This window comes from Ascaphus truei, chromosome 1 (genome assembly GCF_040206685.1).
Source record: "Ascaphus truei isolate aAscTru1 chromosome 1, aAscTru1.hap1, whole genome shotgun sequence".
Lineage (NCBI taxonomy): Eukaryota > Metazoa > Chordata > Amphibia > Anura > Ascaphidae > Ascaphus > Ascaphus truei.
In genome coordinates this window covers 95,715,483-95,731,046 of record NC_134483.1, presented here as the reverse complement: position 1 = coordinate 95,731,046, position 15,564 = coordinate 95,715,483, and the positions used below count along the sequence as shown (strand labels likewise).

The following is a 15,564-nucleotide window of genomic DNA, read 5'->3' as shown; positions in this document are numbered from 1 at the left end:
ATACATTTTTATTTTGTCCCGGTTTGTTATTTAAAAAATATGGTCACCTTATTCAGTAAAGAAAACCTAATGTTGGTGACCCTCTTGTATGCCATCGTTGGAGGGTTCTTGAAGATTTAAGGAATCTTGGGATCATGCCAATATTTATGAATGATGTGTTTTACTCCCAGAGAGTGAGTCCCAAATGCCGTCACTACAGGAACACGTTCACGTTGTCTTTCCTTTTTCTTTGAGGAAGCTTTCTCTTGGCATCTGTTTAACTTTCAATAAGGCTTTCTCTAAATCATTTAATGCATATCCTCTTCTCATTTGTGTACCATTTTCGTTGCTCGGACTTCAAATAACAGTGCCTACAATCCTACACATTCTCATTAATTGACTCATAGACAGGTCCTTCTTCTGTGGTTGTGGGTGGACACCGAGAGCTTGTAAATATGTATTGCAATCAGTAGGTTTTACATATGTAACCCTCCCTGCCCGGCTCCTAGGGAGAGTACATCGGTGTGCTATATTTATCTAGTAGTTTACTTCAATTTAGGATGCTGGATTCAGGCGGCTGGACGATGAAGTAGCAAAGGTGAAAATGATTGGTACCAGGAACTTTTGTGGTACAACTTAAATCTTTATTCAGGTCCCCAGGCATGGGGACACTTCACACACACACAACATAGATGTATGTTGCTTTAGATCACACTTTGTTACTCATGAAAAAGTACATCCCTAGGTACCCACTCTTAACACTCATGGTGAGGTGCATATTCTTGGCTGTGTTGCTTGTATTGGACTATGCCCCCCTTTGGAGTAATATTCGTCATACCCCATCTACTTTGGGCCCTTACTGATATCCTGGCCGGTTATATGCAGGTAAAGACTATACCCCATTCCTAATTGGGAAGTGCCACTTCCTTACAGGTTGAGGAGACTACATATGGGGATCCACCAGTAGAGCAGATCCGCTGACACCCAGGAGCCATCTGCATGTGTCCGTCTGTAGCCTGTCTGTATCCCCTCTCTGGGACCTGCATGTTTCCGTTGGCCATCTCATTGGGATCCTTGCTAAAAGGGCACTGTCCATATCTGTAACATGACAAACCGGGGGGCCTGATATGTCATGTACATATACTGCTCTACTATTAACCCCATGCAGCAAAATGGTAACCCATTGAGGAGTCCTCAGTCACTTCTCTGTGAGTGTAACAATGACATCCAAAAATTAATGTAATCATAGCTACCGCTCAACCCCGTTACAACGCGAATCCGCTTATAACGCGATACAAGTGTGGCTCCCAATTTTATTATTTATGAATACTTTACAGCACGATTATTGGTATCTTAAATACTTTATTATACAATGCATACAATTGTACATTATTTCTAATGCGATCCGCTTATAGCGCAATGTGATTCTTTGTACCCCACGCACAGCGCTATAAGGGGGTTGAGCTGTATCATGTTTAGTAAAGGAAATAGTCCCGTGTCCCCTATTAAGGCTCTGCTGAAACTATGTTACACTTTCTTCAGTACCCCGCCATATCTAAAACAGTTAATAAAGATCTAACAAAAAAGATTGCAAATCCTTGGAATGGTTACTAGTAGCCAAACATATTTTAACCACCTCCATCCCTTCAAAATTCATGATGGAGGGGCGTAGGCTATTGACATCCATCGTTTCATTTTGAGGAGGACTCCAGCTTGCAGATTGCACCATCCATACTGCCTTTGGGTCAATTGACTCCAACAGACCGTCTGTGAGTGCTTCAGTTCACCAATTGGGAACTGCACAGCAAGATTTCACTGTTTTATCCTTTATTACTTTATGGAATTCAAATGTCTTCTATTTGATTCTTATGACTAATCAGTCGGGAGATTTTTGACACACGAAGATACATTCTGATCATTTATCAATGTATCGAGGCTGCAAAACTAGGGCCCACAAATGTCACACATTTGGGGGTAGCTGGCACAACATTACAACTGGTTTGTGAGACAACGGTAAGGTACGTAAAGCACTTATGGTGTAATATTGGGTTTTACCCAAAACATTATTGGGATCTCAAGGGGCGTGGGGCTTTTATGACTAACTTGTTGTGATAGAGGACTTATTTTTTATTTGTATTTTGCATGGAGACTATCTATTTTTTATATAAACTATTGTGCAGATGCTTCTTATACAGCATATGTGACTTCTCTTTTGTTTCTATGAGAGACTGTTGTAACGGCTGCCTGTGATCCATTATTTATGGGACGTCTTGCACCCACTGAATAATAGCGATGTCTTCCATGTCGAGAGAGTTTTTCTGTTTATTTTTCTAGTGTGCACTGCAGCTCCTTTTTTTTATTATAATAATTTTTTCAGGAACATGAATTCCCATTTACTAGACTCTTGAGTATGCATCGGGAACACTGGTAATAAGCTCCAAATAGTGTAACTTGCATTATTAATTTCCCTAATTTGAGCCACTAAAACCTTCTCTCTTGCAAATTAGAAATAAATTAACAGAACAGCAGGAAGGTTTTCTGAAGCTCTAAAAAGCAGCCAAAATATTTATACTTCGAGCATGTACTTTATTAGCACTGGTGCCATACGGATCATTCTTGTTATTGACAACTTTTTTGCTGCATCTATGGAGAACACTACATGTTTAAGGAATTAGAATTGACCACTATCTGGCATGTGTGCAACACCATTTCAACTGGGAGGGACCTTTCATCTATTGATGATTTCATCTACTGCGTTGTTCTACAGTTGTCTTTAGGTCATCTACAGCATGTTTACTGTCCTATCAAACGGATGTGAAACTATGACTGAAGAAAGAAATAGGTGGAAAAACTTTTTCTTGTCTATGGAAGTCTGAGAAGGCACAGATGCCTCTATTGGAGGTATATGGCCTTAGGCATTGCTGTTAATTTTGTATTGTCTGTATTGCAGTCCAAGAACAACATTTCTTGCAATCAGTGGACGTATTCAGACATATTTGGCAGATGCCAGAGACATAAGGGAGGCAGACGGTAGATAGCACGATCAGCAATTTTTTTTTTCTCTAAATGATTCTCTTGTTTCTAGTTTTTGTCTACAGCTGTAGAATCTCATTAAACTCAGATGGCTCATTTATTGATGAAATGTAAGAATGATAAATTCAGCTTTTCAACACAAGATATATCAAAGGCAGTATCAGAATCATAACTGGTATTAGGCAAAATTACACCTATATGTAAATGTGAAAACCTAATCTCCAAAAGGCAAAACAAACGGGATAGTGTACAACTCACAGAGTACTTTTATTAAATAACATATTTCATGAATCCAGATGAAAATCAGTAGCTGAAGACATAATAGTAATGTAATGCACGTTCAATAATAAATATTGTGCTAGGCATTAGTAATATGTGTCAAAATACATTATCATTATTGTGAGCATTACCTCTTTTTAAAAGTACATTTTAGCCTTTCATAAACGCTAAAGGTTTTGTTTAGATAGAATTCCCTGAAAGAGAGGGAGGGAATATCTTCAGCAGTGGGATTAGTGGACCTATTTAGATTCTAACAGTTTCAGTGGCAGCATTTAGAGGTGTTAATAAACTCATTTAGGGGTCTTGGTAAGCTTGTTCGACCCTGAAGGAGTTAAATGTTTAACTACGTCATTCTTACTTACTGGATTTTTCTCAACATAAATATTTTTTTTGTGTGTGTTACACATAAATGTCTATTGAGGCTTTTCAGGGTATGTCAACACTCATCTCATGACAATAATTTTGTTGGTAAAGCAATCCAGCACCTCTTCTAAGACTACCCAATCAGAATAAAAATGGTATCAGTAGGATGGCATGACAGTGGTGCCAGTGGAGAATAACAATAAATACATCTGCCTAAACTAATCTATTCTGTAAACAAGCTCACTTGTAGCATGTGAGTAGGTTCATGTAGCATACACTTGTCCCTTTAAAAGCACACAAAGTCCTTTATTTTCTTTAATGTTGTTGGGTGGGGTTGACAGAAATATAAAAGAACTTGCATGTAGTTTTGTGGTAGGAAGTAGCTCTTGTGATGGGAAGTGGCTTTTGTGAGGGGAAGGTAAAAAGCAATCCCTTTCTAAGAGAGCAGTGGAAGAGGCATCAGTGATGCTGCTTCAGAACAGGGAAACATGTAACTTTCACTGGGGAGGGCTGGAAGCCTGACAGCAGAAAAAATACACAATCCTGTTTCAGGACATAATCACTTTTCTGAAATTCTTCTATGTAAAAAATGATGCTATTAACTAGCAGTGATATTTGGCCCTCTGCGCAAAGTTATTACGTAATCTTTCACCTACTTGGGAACATTTAAACTCCACTAAATTTCAATAGGGCCAAAAAGTTCATGGCCAAAGAGAAGACAAGTTTCCAACATGTTGAGAAGGGATCTGCCTTAGAGTGATGAAGGAAGTAGATTCAGTTCTACGAAACGCGTAGGGTGGGTGCCACCAGTCACCCTTAGGACCGCATTGATCATTTGTGTGTGCAGCTTGTCCAGGACTTTCAGTTTCTACTGTCAGTTACCGTCATTTGGTAACTAGCCACTGTCCCGTTAAGTACACGTGCACACTCGCGCGCGCGTCCAGTGCCGGGAGGAGAGGAGGAGGAAGGAAGGGGAACCAGCCGTGCAATCGCAGGTCTGTGAACCCCAGAAAGACTTTCTCCACCGACTAGCCTGTGTCCTGTGTATACCGGAAGGGATTTTGGGCGTGAGTACCGGCGGCAGAGCCTACATCCTGTCAAGACAATCTCCTGTGTTGAGAGGACTCTGCTTTCACATCGCTTGCCAAAACCTTGTTTGCTGTAAGTAGGGTTTTGATTTTTTCCACCTCCGGATGACGAGCTGCCCTCCATTGATTCAGTGTTGTCCCCTATGACAGAGTTCATCATTTTTAATAAATTGCATGATTTGTAGTTTGTTCACTAGGAGTTTTATTTTTATTGTTATATGTTGCATATACTGAGTTACCCAACAGTTGTGCGCTATGATGTGTGTTTGTTCTCTCTCTCTCAGTTTCATGGCCTTTCAAGCACTTGTGCAGATTCTCTGAAGATCACAGGACTTTCCATATGAACATTTGGCGCCAGGTTTTCTTCATTTCTCATGTTGTTTCTGTTTGTACCAGACAGTAGGTACTAGGCAGCCTACCATTATTTAAAGGATATTTTTTATTATTTTTTTTTGTTTACACTTTAGCGCTATAGTCACATTTTCCTTTGTTCTATTTATATTATCTGTTATTTATTTGATTACCACATGTATTACTACTGTGAAGCGCTATGTACATTAATGGCGCTATATAAATAAAGACATACAATACATACAAAGGACACGGTTGGTCATTTAGGAAAAGTGTTCAAGTCTGCTTATAAACAACTGTAAGGAAGGAAAATAGAGTCTTTGAAATACAAATCAAATTTATTTCCATATACAACGTGCTGGCTGTGCATTCACTATTCAATAAAATCTACGAGATATATTTTTTGTGAAAAAATAACCTGTGAGATCTGTTCAGTAAAAATGAATGAAAAGGTTTTTGACATTATATATGAAATTTCCCCAGCCTCCATAATATTTGATTTCTTTTGAATAATTGTTAAATTACAATATCCGCCTCCCCCCTCCCCCCCCCCAATAATAATCAAACTCATACTCTTAAGCCTTCACTTTCAGAGGGCCCCCTTGGCAGTGAAGGGGTTAATAAAGATAAGTATTATGGGACATATTTACTAAGCGGTGCTATTTCATAAGACAGCTTCTAGTGTTGGAAAACACCCTATGACCCACTGACTTGAGGTGTCTTGTGGAATAGCACCACTTAGCAAACATGAACCTATGTCCTTAAATATAAAAAAGCCTTCAATTACTAGTTTACTTGCTCAGTTTAAAGCCCCCATTGCCATGGGTATCATTGCAGCATTTATAATTTAATCAAAGACACACTTAAAAATTAGATGTACAACTCACTGCAGTGTTCTTTGTAAAACATTAAAAAAAAAATGTAATACATTTAATAAATCACTTGCAACACATCTGAAGGGTTAATGTTATTTAACACTTGACATGCAAGACAACTTCCATGAATTATTTTTTGACCATTTAACATTGACCACATGGCAATATCTGCTCGCTGTGGAATTAAAATCTGACGTCATGCAGAGCGGTCTCAGCTGACTTGTATTGAGCTGTGCTGATGGATGCAGGTTTTTCGGAACCTTTTCAGTGCTTCAGATTGAACGGACATGTTTTGACTGGAATCATCATCAAGGATCACGCACAACGATACATTAAATAAAATACAGTGGTGAAATAATCATCTGTGATTAGGTAGGATTGCAAGCTGTGACGTACGTACATTTGATGAGTCAATATTGATTTTCTTCAAGCAGGCAGTAAACTGGACTCTACTCCGATATAAAATGTTCAAAACTTGCTGTACACCGGATATGCAAATACACCTGCAGTCCAATTCTCACAGTTCAACCCACTGCACTAAATGCATGTTACCCGGTGCATGATAACAAACGTGTACAAATGTAATTACAAGTTGGTTGAATGCTACCTTATAAAATCAGATCCACAAAATGAGTAATGAAAGACTAACATCACACCTTTTTAAAATTACTTTCTTTTTTTTTTCTAGCTACCAAATAGTATAATCACCTAACATCTGTATCAGAAGTAGATGCATTACAAATAAAAAAAGAATGCTCTAAGCTTTAGCCGGCCTGAGATCTTCAGAGAGATATATATAGGTCGTGCTTAGAAACTCGGTTTAAAATGAATAACAAAAACACTAGTTAAAATTCACTATTCATGGTCCAATTACAAATGGAAAGTAGTTCAAAAGGTTAAGAACTAAGAAAACAAGTAATTTCCTCATACGCTGATAAGAAATGTGCTTGATTGAAAATCTATTTCTTCTCTTTGTTATGGCATTATTATAATATAGCCCTCCATGCAACGCGAGTTAACCATGTCAGTGTTGCAGTAGCCTGCAATACACCATATTAAATACGGCATCACCGGTCTGCTAAAGATTTTTCATTTGTAGTTTCTTAGTCCAATGGAGACCTTCTGATAGTTGTGCAATCAATGGGTATTATACAGAGCACTATACAACTTGCATGTACGGTTCCTTCCAGATTCCCCTTCACTGTATTTCTATACACACACCATTGTACACCTACAGTAGGTGTAGGTTATCCTTCTCAAACACCTAGCACCCATATTTATTCAGACCTTCACAGTACAGTCAGCATGACCGATTTTTGCACAGGATCCTCGTTTAGTAGAAGTATCTCACTAGTACAAAGCACCAAGCCTTTACGCTCATGTTTAAGAGTTCATTTCTCTCTTACTGGCTTTACAAGGCATTTCTGTGCCCCTGGGGCACAATCTGCTTTAATAGAAAGGGGGGGCTTAATTTCTCCCCCTTGCTTTCTGCTTCGTATGGCATGCATAATTCGGTTAGTGAAGTAAAAGCACTGTGTTGCCTCGGGACACACGCATTAAAAAACTTCATGCTGGGAGCCTTGGTTCAATCCTTAAGGATAATTCATACAGAGTATCTTCATCCAGAATTTGAGACTTGTCCAAAAGGAACTGAGTGACCTGTTTTAAAAAGAAAGGTTCTGTTATTTAAGACAAATAAGGGCATAAAAAAAAAATAAGGCAGCTATTTTTTTGTTACCCTTCTGTATTGGCCACTTCCAATGCATAATATACCTATTTTGCACTAATGTGGTTGAATTAGTATTTCATGCTTGGGCTACTGCTGCCCATGTAGAAAATTATAGTGCTGCAGTATAAAGAGAGCCCCAGAACATTACTGAAAATCCACAATATTCCCATTCCAGTTTCTCTATGCTAAAATCTCTAAACTAGTTTAACTCCATTAAAGGCGCCACTGCATGGCCTGTGAAAATGGGGTGCTTTACTCATTCATAAGGCAGGTGACCTGCTTCATAGTTGTGTGGATAGAAGTGCATGATAATAGTTTTACTGCACCATTTGTATTTTGTATTAATTCAGTTAGTTGATATGAGGATATGGAGATGTTTCCAAAACTCAGCTCATACAATTGTGAACAGCAGCCCTAAACATATTCACAGGTATCTTATTTTTTTTATTGGTGAACAAGATCCTATTTACTATATTACAAAGCAATAACTCAATAACATGACAAAGGTCTACAAAGCTTAATGTTTATGGGCCATCAAAACCAGCCGTCTCTCTCCTCCTCTGTTCCACATTCCATGGTCATGATATATTTAACTTTTCTTCGACAGTCAAAAGGGGTTATTCCATAAACTGCAATAGGAATTAGTGACTGCAACAGCCTTTCACTTGAATAGATATCTAACCAATGCTAAAGGATGTGGAACGCCAAAATACAATTAGCATTCAGATTTAAAAGGAAGGGAAACATAGCCAGCACCTAATTTGATTTGAAATATCCACTGGAATTGTAGTTAAAATAGTAGACATTTTTATTATTATGGACGGGGTTGCAATGGCCTGTGTGCAAGTTGCCTATGTACAGTATAAGTGTCATGGAGTTAATCTGGAGTTAAACTGTGTTGGACAAGAAGATGCCTATCAAACACTCCAGCTTCCACATCTTTACACAGCTTCCTGATTGTAAGCCAATAAACTATCAACATTCAAGAACTCCACCATTTATACATTACTGTTTTTAACACCTCTTATCATGCCCTTTACCCGTATCTTAACTTTATTTTCATTGTTCAGCCCTCACCCACCTCTCAACACTAACCAAACTGCACTTTTATTTCTACGCTCTCTAACTCCATTCATATATCTCCATCTCTCCTTCACAGTTCACATGAACTCCTTTCCTATCTGTGCCCTGTGACACTACTCAGCAATACCCCCTGAACTAAAACACACCCATACAAATCCTCCTCACACATCCTCTTTCTTTCCATACTACTCCTTGCTTCTGGGACTATCCCAATTTTAGTCCCTGCCTTTTTTCTACATGCTCTCGTCCTCGCCTCCCACACCCAACTTGTTATTCTCATGGGGTAAACCCATCTAACCTCATACCCATCCCTTGTCTACCTCCCTCCCCCCCTCTCCTTTCTCCTGTGCCCTTTGGAATGCCTGCTCCCTTTCTAACAAGTTCCTTTCTGTATACGACTTATTTTTCTCTCACTCTCTGCTCCTTTTTGCTACAGTATAATGAAGACTTGGCTCTCTCAGACTGACTCTTGGAGATTCCGTCTCTTATGGTGGCCTTTATTTCTCCCAAACAACTCGCCCTGATGGCAGGGGCAGAGGTGTGGGTCTTCTCCTCTCCTCAATCTGCCATTACCAAATCGTTCCTTCTCTTTCCTCTCTTTCGTTTCCTTCATTTGGGACACACTGTTCTTTTCTCTCTTCTCCCTCTCCAGGTAGCTGTCATATATCACTACCTACCTCTACTCATCCCCCTCCATCTCTTTCTCTAACTTTGAATCCTGGCTCTCTTTCCTCTGACCCCCCTTCTTCTGACTCCCCTTCTCTTCCCCTTGGGGATTTTAACTGCCATATTGGTGACCCTCTCTCTCTCTTGGGCTTCCCGCTTTCTCTCTCTAACCTCTTCTTTTAGCCTTCACCAATAGACTGCAGCCAACACCCACAAGGATGACCACTATCTGGACCTGGTTTTCACAAAAAATAGTTTCCTCATTTCTGTATTTTCCCCTTTCATCTCTGACCATCATCTCCTCTCATTTACTCTCTATTTTCTTCCTTTCCTTCACCTCCATCTAACCCTTGTTTTGGCAGAGATCTGCGTTCCATTATTCAACTGGCTCTTGACTCCACTTTGCGCTCCTCCCTCTTTTCTCCTCGACAACCATGACAAACTACAACTCTGCCCCATACTCCTTTCTTGATCTATACACCCCTATTCTTCTCCGCCATTCTTGCCCTTCTAACTCAAGACCTCAGCTATAAAGCCAACCCGCATGCTCCACTCCTACACTTGCTCCTCTGAACGCCTACAGAGGAAATATCATGCTCACGTTTACTTTCTTCACTACAAATGTATCCTATCCTGTTTCAACTCTGTCCTCTTTGTGCTAAACAAAGCTACTTTTCTTCACTAATCAACACTCACAAGTCTAACCCATGCTGCCTCTTCTCTGTCTTTGACTCTAGTCAGACCACCATCTATCAGTTAGCTGTTTTTCTTCCTCAATTTCACCTCAGGACTGATTATTTAAAGACTAAGGTGGATTCCATTTGTCAAGGCATCTGTATTCTCCTTATATTCTGCAGCTTCTCTTCGTAACCCACCTCCTGTCTTGACTCTTTCACCTCTATCACAGAGGAGGAAGTGTTGTTGTGACTCTCCTCTTCTCCCTCTGCCACTTGCCATCGTGACCACATTCCCTCCCATCTCCTAAAACCTCTTGCTTCCACTCTAATCCCTACACTCACACATATTTTCAACTCTTCCCTCAGCTGTGGTACCTTTTTAACATCTTTCAAGCATGCAACAGTTATACCATTACTCAAATAGCAAGCTTGACCCTACCTGTCTCGCTAACTATTGTCCTGTCTCCCTCCTGTCTTTTGCCTCTAACCGCCTGGTACACCTCGTATTCTCTCGCTTACTCCATTTTCTTAACTCCTATTTTCTCCAAGAACCTCTACAATATGGCTTCTGCACGGCTCACTCCAATGAAACAGCCCTAACCTAAATAAGAAATGACCTCGATGTTGCCAAAGACCAAGGTCATTACACCCTGCCTATATTACTCAACCTCTCTGCAGCTTTTGATACTGTGCACCAGCCATTTCTCCTTCACATTCTCCATACTAATGATATCTGTAACACAGCTCTATCCTGGATTTCCTCTTACCTTTCCCATCATACTTTGTGTCTTGTTTACTAATACTTCCTCCTTCTCTGTCGATCTCTCTGTGGGCATACCCCAAGAATCTATCCTGGGACATCTTCTCTTTTCTCTTTAAAAACTTTCTCTGGATGACCTTATCACATCTTCAATGGGTTTAAAAATCATCTTTATGATGATGACACACAAATTTACTTTCAACCCCTGACCTTACACTGGCTGTGCAGACCAAAGTCTCTGAATGTCTCTCTGCTATATCATCCTGGATGGCCCTCCACCAACTCAAACTTAACATGTCGAGATGGAGCTCCTTATACTTCCTCGAATGCCTGGCTCTAATGCCCTCTTCTACATTACTGTTGGCAGTACTATCATACACCCAGTATCACAAGAATGCTGCCTAGGTGTCACATTTGACTCCTCCCTTACATTCTCATCTCAAATTCATAATGTTGCTAACACCTGTCAATTTTTTCTCTGTAACATTTCAAAGATATGCCCTATACTACTAAAACTAGCACAGTCCCTCATTCTCTCCCGTTTTAACTATTGTAACCTTCTCCTGTCTGGCCTTCCTGCCTCTCACCTCTGTCCCCGACAATCTATCCTAAACACTGCTGCTAGAATCACTCACTCTCTCCTAAATAAATGTCAGCTTCTCTCCCACTGAATTCCCTCTCCTGGCTTCCTATCAAATCCTGTATTACTTACAAAATTGTCCTCTCTTTTAAGGCTGTAGACTTGTCTACCCCTCCTTACTCAGCCCCAATTTCTCGCTCTACACCTGCCTGCCTCTTGCATTCTGCTCAAAGATGTCTTCTTTCTACTTCTTTTGCATGTAAAGCTCTCTCCCCCCTAAAACCTCTCACACTGCCTCACACCACTGGAATGCCCTTCCTCTCAATATCCAAAAAGCACCCTCTTTCTTCAAATTTAAGGCCTACCTTAAAACGCAGATGGACAAATGTACCTACTGTAGCTTTGCACACTTGGCCATGACTACAGAACTAGCTCTATGAAGTGCTGCCTTTTATGTTGGGTTTAAAACACCTCCTTAATAAAAGCATTTGGGTGGCTCCATTGGCTAGTACTATACATCTCATATGTATTTACCATGACCCCTTGCATATGCACTTACCATAACACCCTCCTACTGTCTTTGGCAGTTCTCCCTATTTACAACCTAGATTGTACTCTCTTTAGGGTAAGGCCTTATTTGGCTAATGTTAACTTTTAGGTCTAAAGCTCTTATTCCTATTATGCCGTCTATTATGGCACATATATTACTGCTGTAAAGTGCTATGTACATGGATGGCCCAATGCAAATAAAAATATACATACATCATTATTTTATGTGCTCACCTCTTCCTAGAATAAAACCCGATTTCCTTTGGCTGCTTGGATCATGTCTTGCATTAATATTTAATCCCAACATTAAAGGCAGCACTTCCTACAGCTATTTCTTTTGTCATGGCCACGTGTGCAAAGCTACAGTACTGTAGGTACATTTGCCCTTCTGTATTCCCCCCATCTATCGATGGCCTGCCTTTATAGACTGACCTCTCTGGTCTTAAAATTGCAATCCCAATTATGCCGCAAGTAGTGAAAATCATACCTGTCTTCCGTACTATTAGGCTCTTGGAAATAGCCAGCTGTTTTCTTACATCAAGCATAACACTATTGGTTATATGTAATACTTATGTTTAGTATATTCTAAGGACTCAACGTACTGGACAAAAATGAAACCAAAGACAATGGTTCATTAGCCACTAATTCATGCAGTTACAATACAATATTGTTTGGATTACCTTAGGTTGATGTTCTATTCGGTATGGAGTCTGCTGAAATTGGCGTATTTCTCTAATAATATGTGATATCTGTTAAAAACAAAGCAATAATATTAATATGAGTGCTTTTCATTCTATTGACAAGACAATCATTTGTGCATCTTGTTATCCAACACCTATGAAATGAGTCACATAGGATCATGATAACATAAGCGGCCACATGATTGCGGTATTACTAAGGATGTGAATAGAAGATGTAGTCCTCTTCTGTTCTCTTGCCAGCCACATTGCGTTCTATATTCACCCTAGAAAAATTAGTTTAAAAGCCATGATGTGGTGGCTACGTATACCACTCAAAGTTTTAACGAATAGGACCCTATGTCTCAAGCGTGCAACTGCAGGATATAAGGTGGTTTCCATTCTTAAAATCAGCTACAGATACTTGCTGCATTAAGCAGTGTGGATTCCTACTTTAACCCTTTAATGGCAACCTATTGCAAAGAAATGCCTTGCTGGTCCCAGCTGGCAGGGAAATGGTTGATATAACAATTGTTTCTAACACTAAGATGAAAACAACACCTAACATAACATACCATACGCATTTTGGAAAAATTGACAAGACCTTCCTCTGTAAAATTCGGCGTGCCTTCTTCAATAAACGCAAGATCAGTCAAATACATTCCAAGGTAGGGCACCGATGGCGGGTTACAGCTGCAAAGCATAAAGAACAAAAAACAAGACCATTTCTTACGTGACACTTCAGGCCGCTATTTTATAATCATATACACATGTATTTGCCTATCATAATCAAATATAAAATAGGACCCTATTATTTCTTATTGCTACCACAGAGGAGCATTATTCCTCCCTCATATGAGTCCTGCCGGAGAATGTAGACCTTATAAGACTAAACTGTCTTATAGCACATTACAGATAATTCAAATGAATGGGACGTACAATGGTTCAAGGCTTGGCACTACAGAGTAAATACGTTGTTATATGCCTTTTCTACCCATAAACCTTCTCTGCTTATGCTTTTGCCATATGCAATGTCTATGCAGGGTGTTAGTCCTATTTTATTAATTTTATCTTTCAAGTTTATGAACACCGACATTAACAATTTAGACTGTAAGCTTACTGTCTATTTGACAGTATCATGACTAAAACAGTTGACAATATAAAAAGCCATTTCTGGGTGAACATACTGTACAGAAATAAATCAGTGTTTCCCCATACAGCTGAAAATACTGTATTGCTGTTGCCAGGCAGACCTCAAAACCTAAAATTACATGGTTTATGCTGGTATATCCATTCCTATATCAAAACACAATATGTAGTGTAGTTCTCAGGGGCACCAGTAATTCGCATGGGCCAACTTTAAGTAGAGGAATGGGAACTGCCCCTGCCTCTCTCTCACCAAGGGCCGTATTTGCTAAGCAGTGCTACTCCTTAAGACACCAGTCAGTGGAAAGGGCCTATATTTACTAAGACACTCCTGAGTCTGAAGGTGTGGCATAGTACTGCTTAGTAAATATGGCCCATTCACTTGCATTGACCGCAAGCAGTCTTCAACGATGGAAGGTAGATTATGGAGCAGCATTGCGAAGTAAAATGGCCCTAAATGGCATCCTTGTTTTCTTCATTTTTATTTTTGACATGACAATACGTATTGTTAATCATATTTTAGGAGAGTAGTGAATAATACAACAGTAACTCAGATGCCCAAGTAATAACCTACTGAATATGTTAGTACAGCACATGTGAAAAGCTTGTAGGGTGTAAAATGGTCCATGTGCAACCACGTTCCTGGTGAGGTGTCCCAATACATACTGACCCTACACTTCTCACGGAACAATGCGGTTAGTAGAATTCTGGAAGTAATAGGACAGTATATAAGCAGCCTTTGTGCATGCATTTTAACCAGAAAGGCAAATTCTGTTTTTCCTTGTGATTATAACTTGTACTTTCATTATTATTTATTTATTTATAAAATATTTTACCAGGAAGTAATACATTGAGAGCTACCTCTCGTTTTCAAGTATGTCCTGGGCACAGAGTAAAACAAATAATACATGGTTACAAACACAGTTACATAAATGAACAGGGTATACATTATATACAAGACATTGCGTGCACAGTTAAAGAAAATATATATTATGGGCGTATGAAACAGTTACAGACCAGATTAAAATGTGAGACCGCCTTAGATTTGAAAGAACTTAAACTGGTGGTGGATGTGAGAGTCTCTGGTAGGTTGTTCCAATTTTGGGGTGCACGGTAGGAGAAGGAGGAATGTCCGGATACTTTCTTGAGCCTTGGGACCATGAACAGTCTTTTGGAGTCTGATCTCAGGTGATAAGTGCTGCAAGTGGTAGGGGTGAGGAGCTTGTTCAGATAGCTGGGTAGCTTGCCCATGAAGAATTTAAAGGCAAGACAGGAAAGGTGAATTTTGCGCCTAGACTCTAGTGATGACCAATCTAGTTATTTGAGCATTTCGCAGTGATGTGTGTTGTAGTTGCATTGGAGAACAAAATGACAAATTGAATTGTAGAGGGTGTCAAGTTTGCTAAGGTGGGTTTGAGGTGCCGAGCCATATACTATGTCTCCATAGTCAATAATTGGCATTAGCATCTGCTGTGTGATACGCTTTCTGACCAGGAGACTTAGGGAGGTTTTGTTCCTGTAAAGTACCCCATAGTTTGGCATAGGTCTTGGATGTCAGGGTATCAATGTGCATCCCGAATGTTAAGTGGGAGTCAAACCATAAGCCCAGGTATTTAAAACTAGTGACAGGGGTTAGGGTGGTGTTAGTGTTGGTTCTAATCAGGAGCTCAGTCACTGGAAGCTTTAAAAATTTAGTCTTGGTCCCAAATACCATTGTTACAGTCTTGTC

At 39.7% G+C, this 15,564-nt stretch overlaps 1 protein-coding gene across 5 annotated transcripts in view; it reads right to left on the bottom strand.

The window, feature by feature from the left end:
* Positions 1 to 5,433: 5,433 nt before the first annotated feature.
* RASGRF2 (Ras protein specific guanine nucleotide releasing factor 2) overlaps positions 5,434 to 15,564 on the bottom strand; it is a 331,487-nt gene continuing 321,356 nt past the window's right edge. For 3 of the 5 annotated variants that reach the window (XM_075592338.1, XM_075592358.1, XM_075592376.1), the window contains exons 25-27: positions 13,265 to 13,391; positions 12,693 to 12,761; positions 5,434 to 7,627 (exon numbers count right to left, since the gene is read on the bottom strand). In XM_075592338.1, the coding sequence (XP_075448453.1) occupies positions 7,535 to 7,627; positions 12,693 to 12,761; positions 13,265 to 13,391 (289 nt within the window). In that variant the 3' untranslated portion in view covers positions 5,434 to 7,534. The remainder of the gene's footprint in view (positions 7,628 to 12,692; positions 12,762 to 13,264; positions 13,392 to 15,564) is intronic. The other 2 variants (XM_075592348.1, XM_075592367.1) reach the window with 1 other exon arrangement.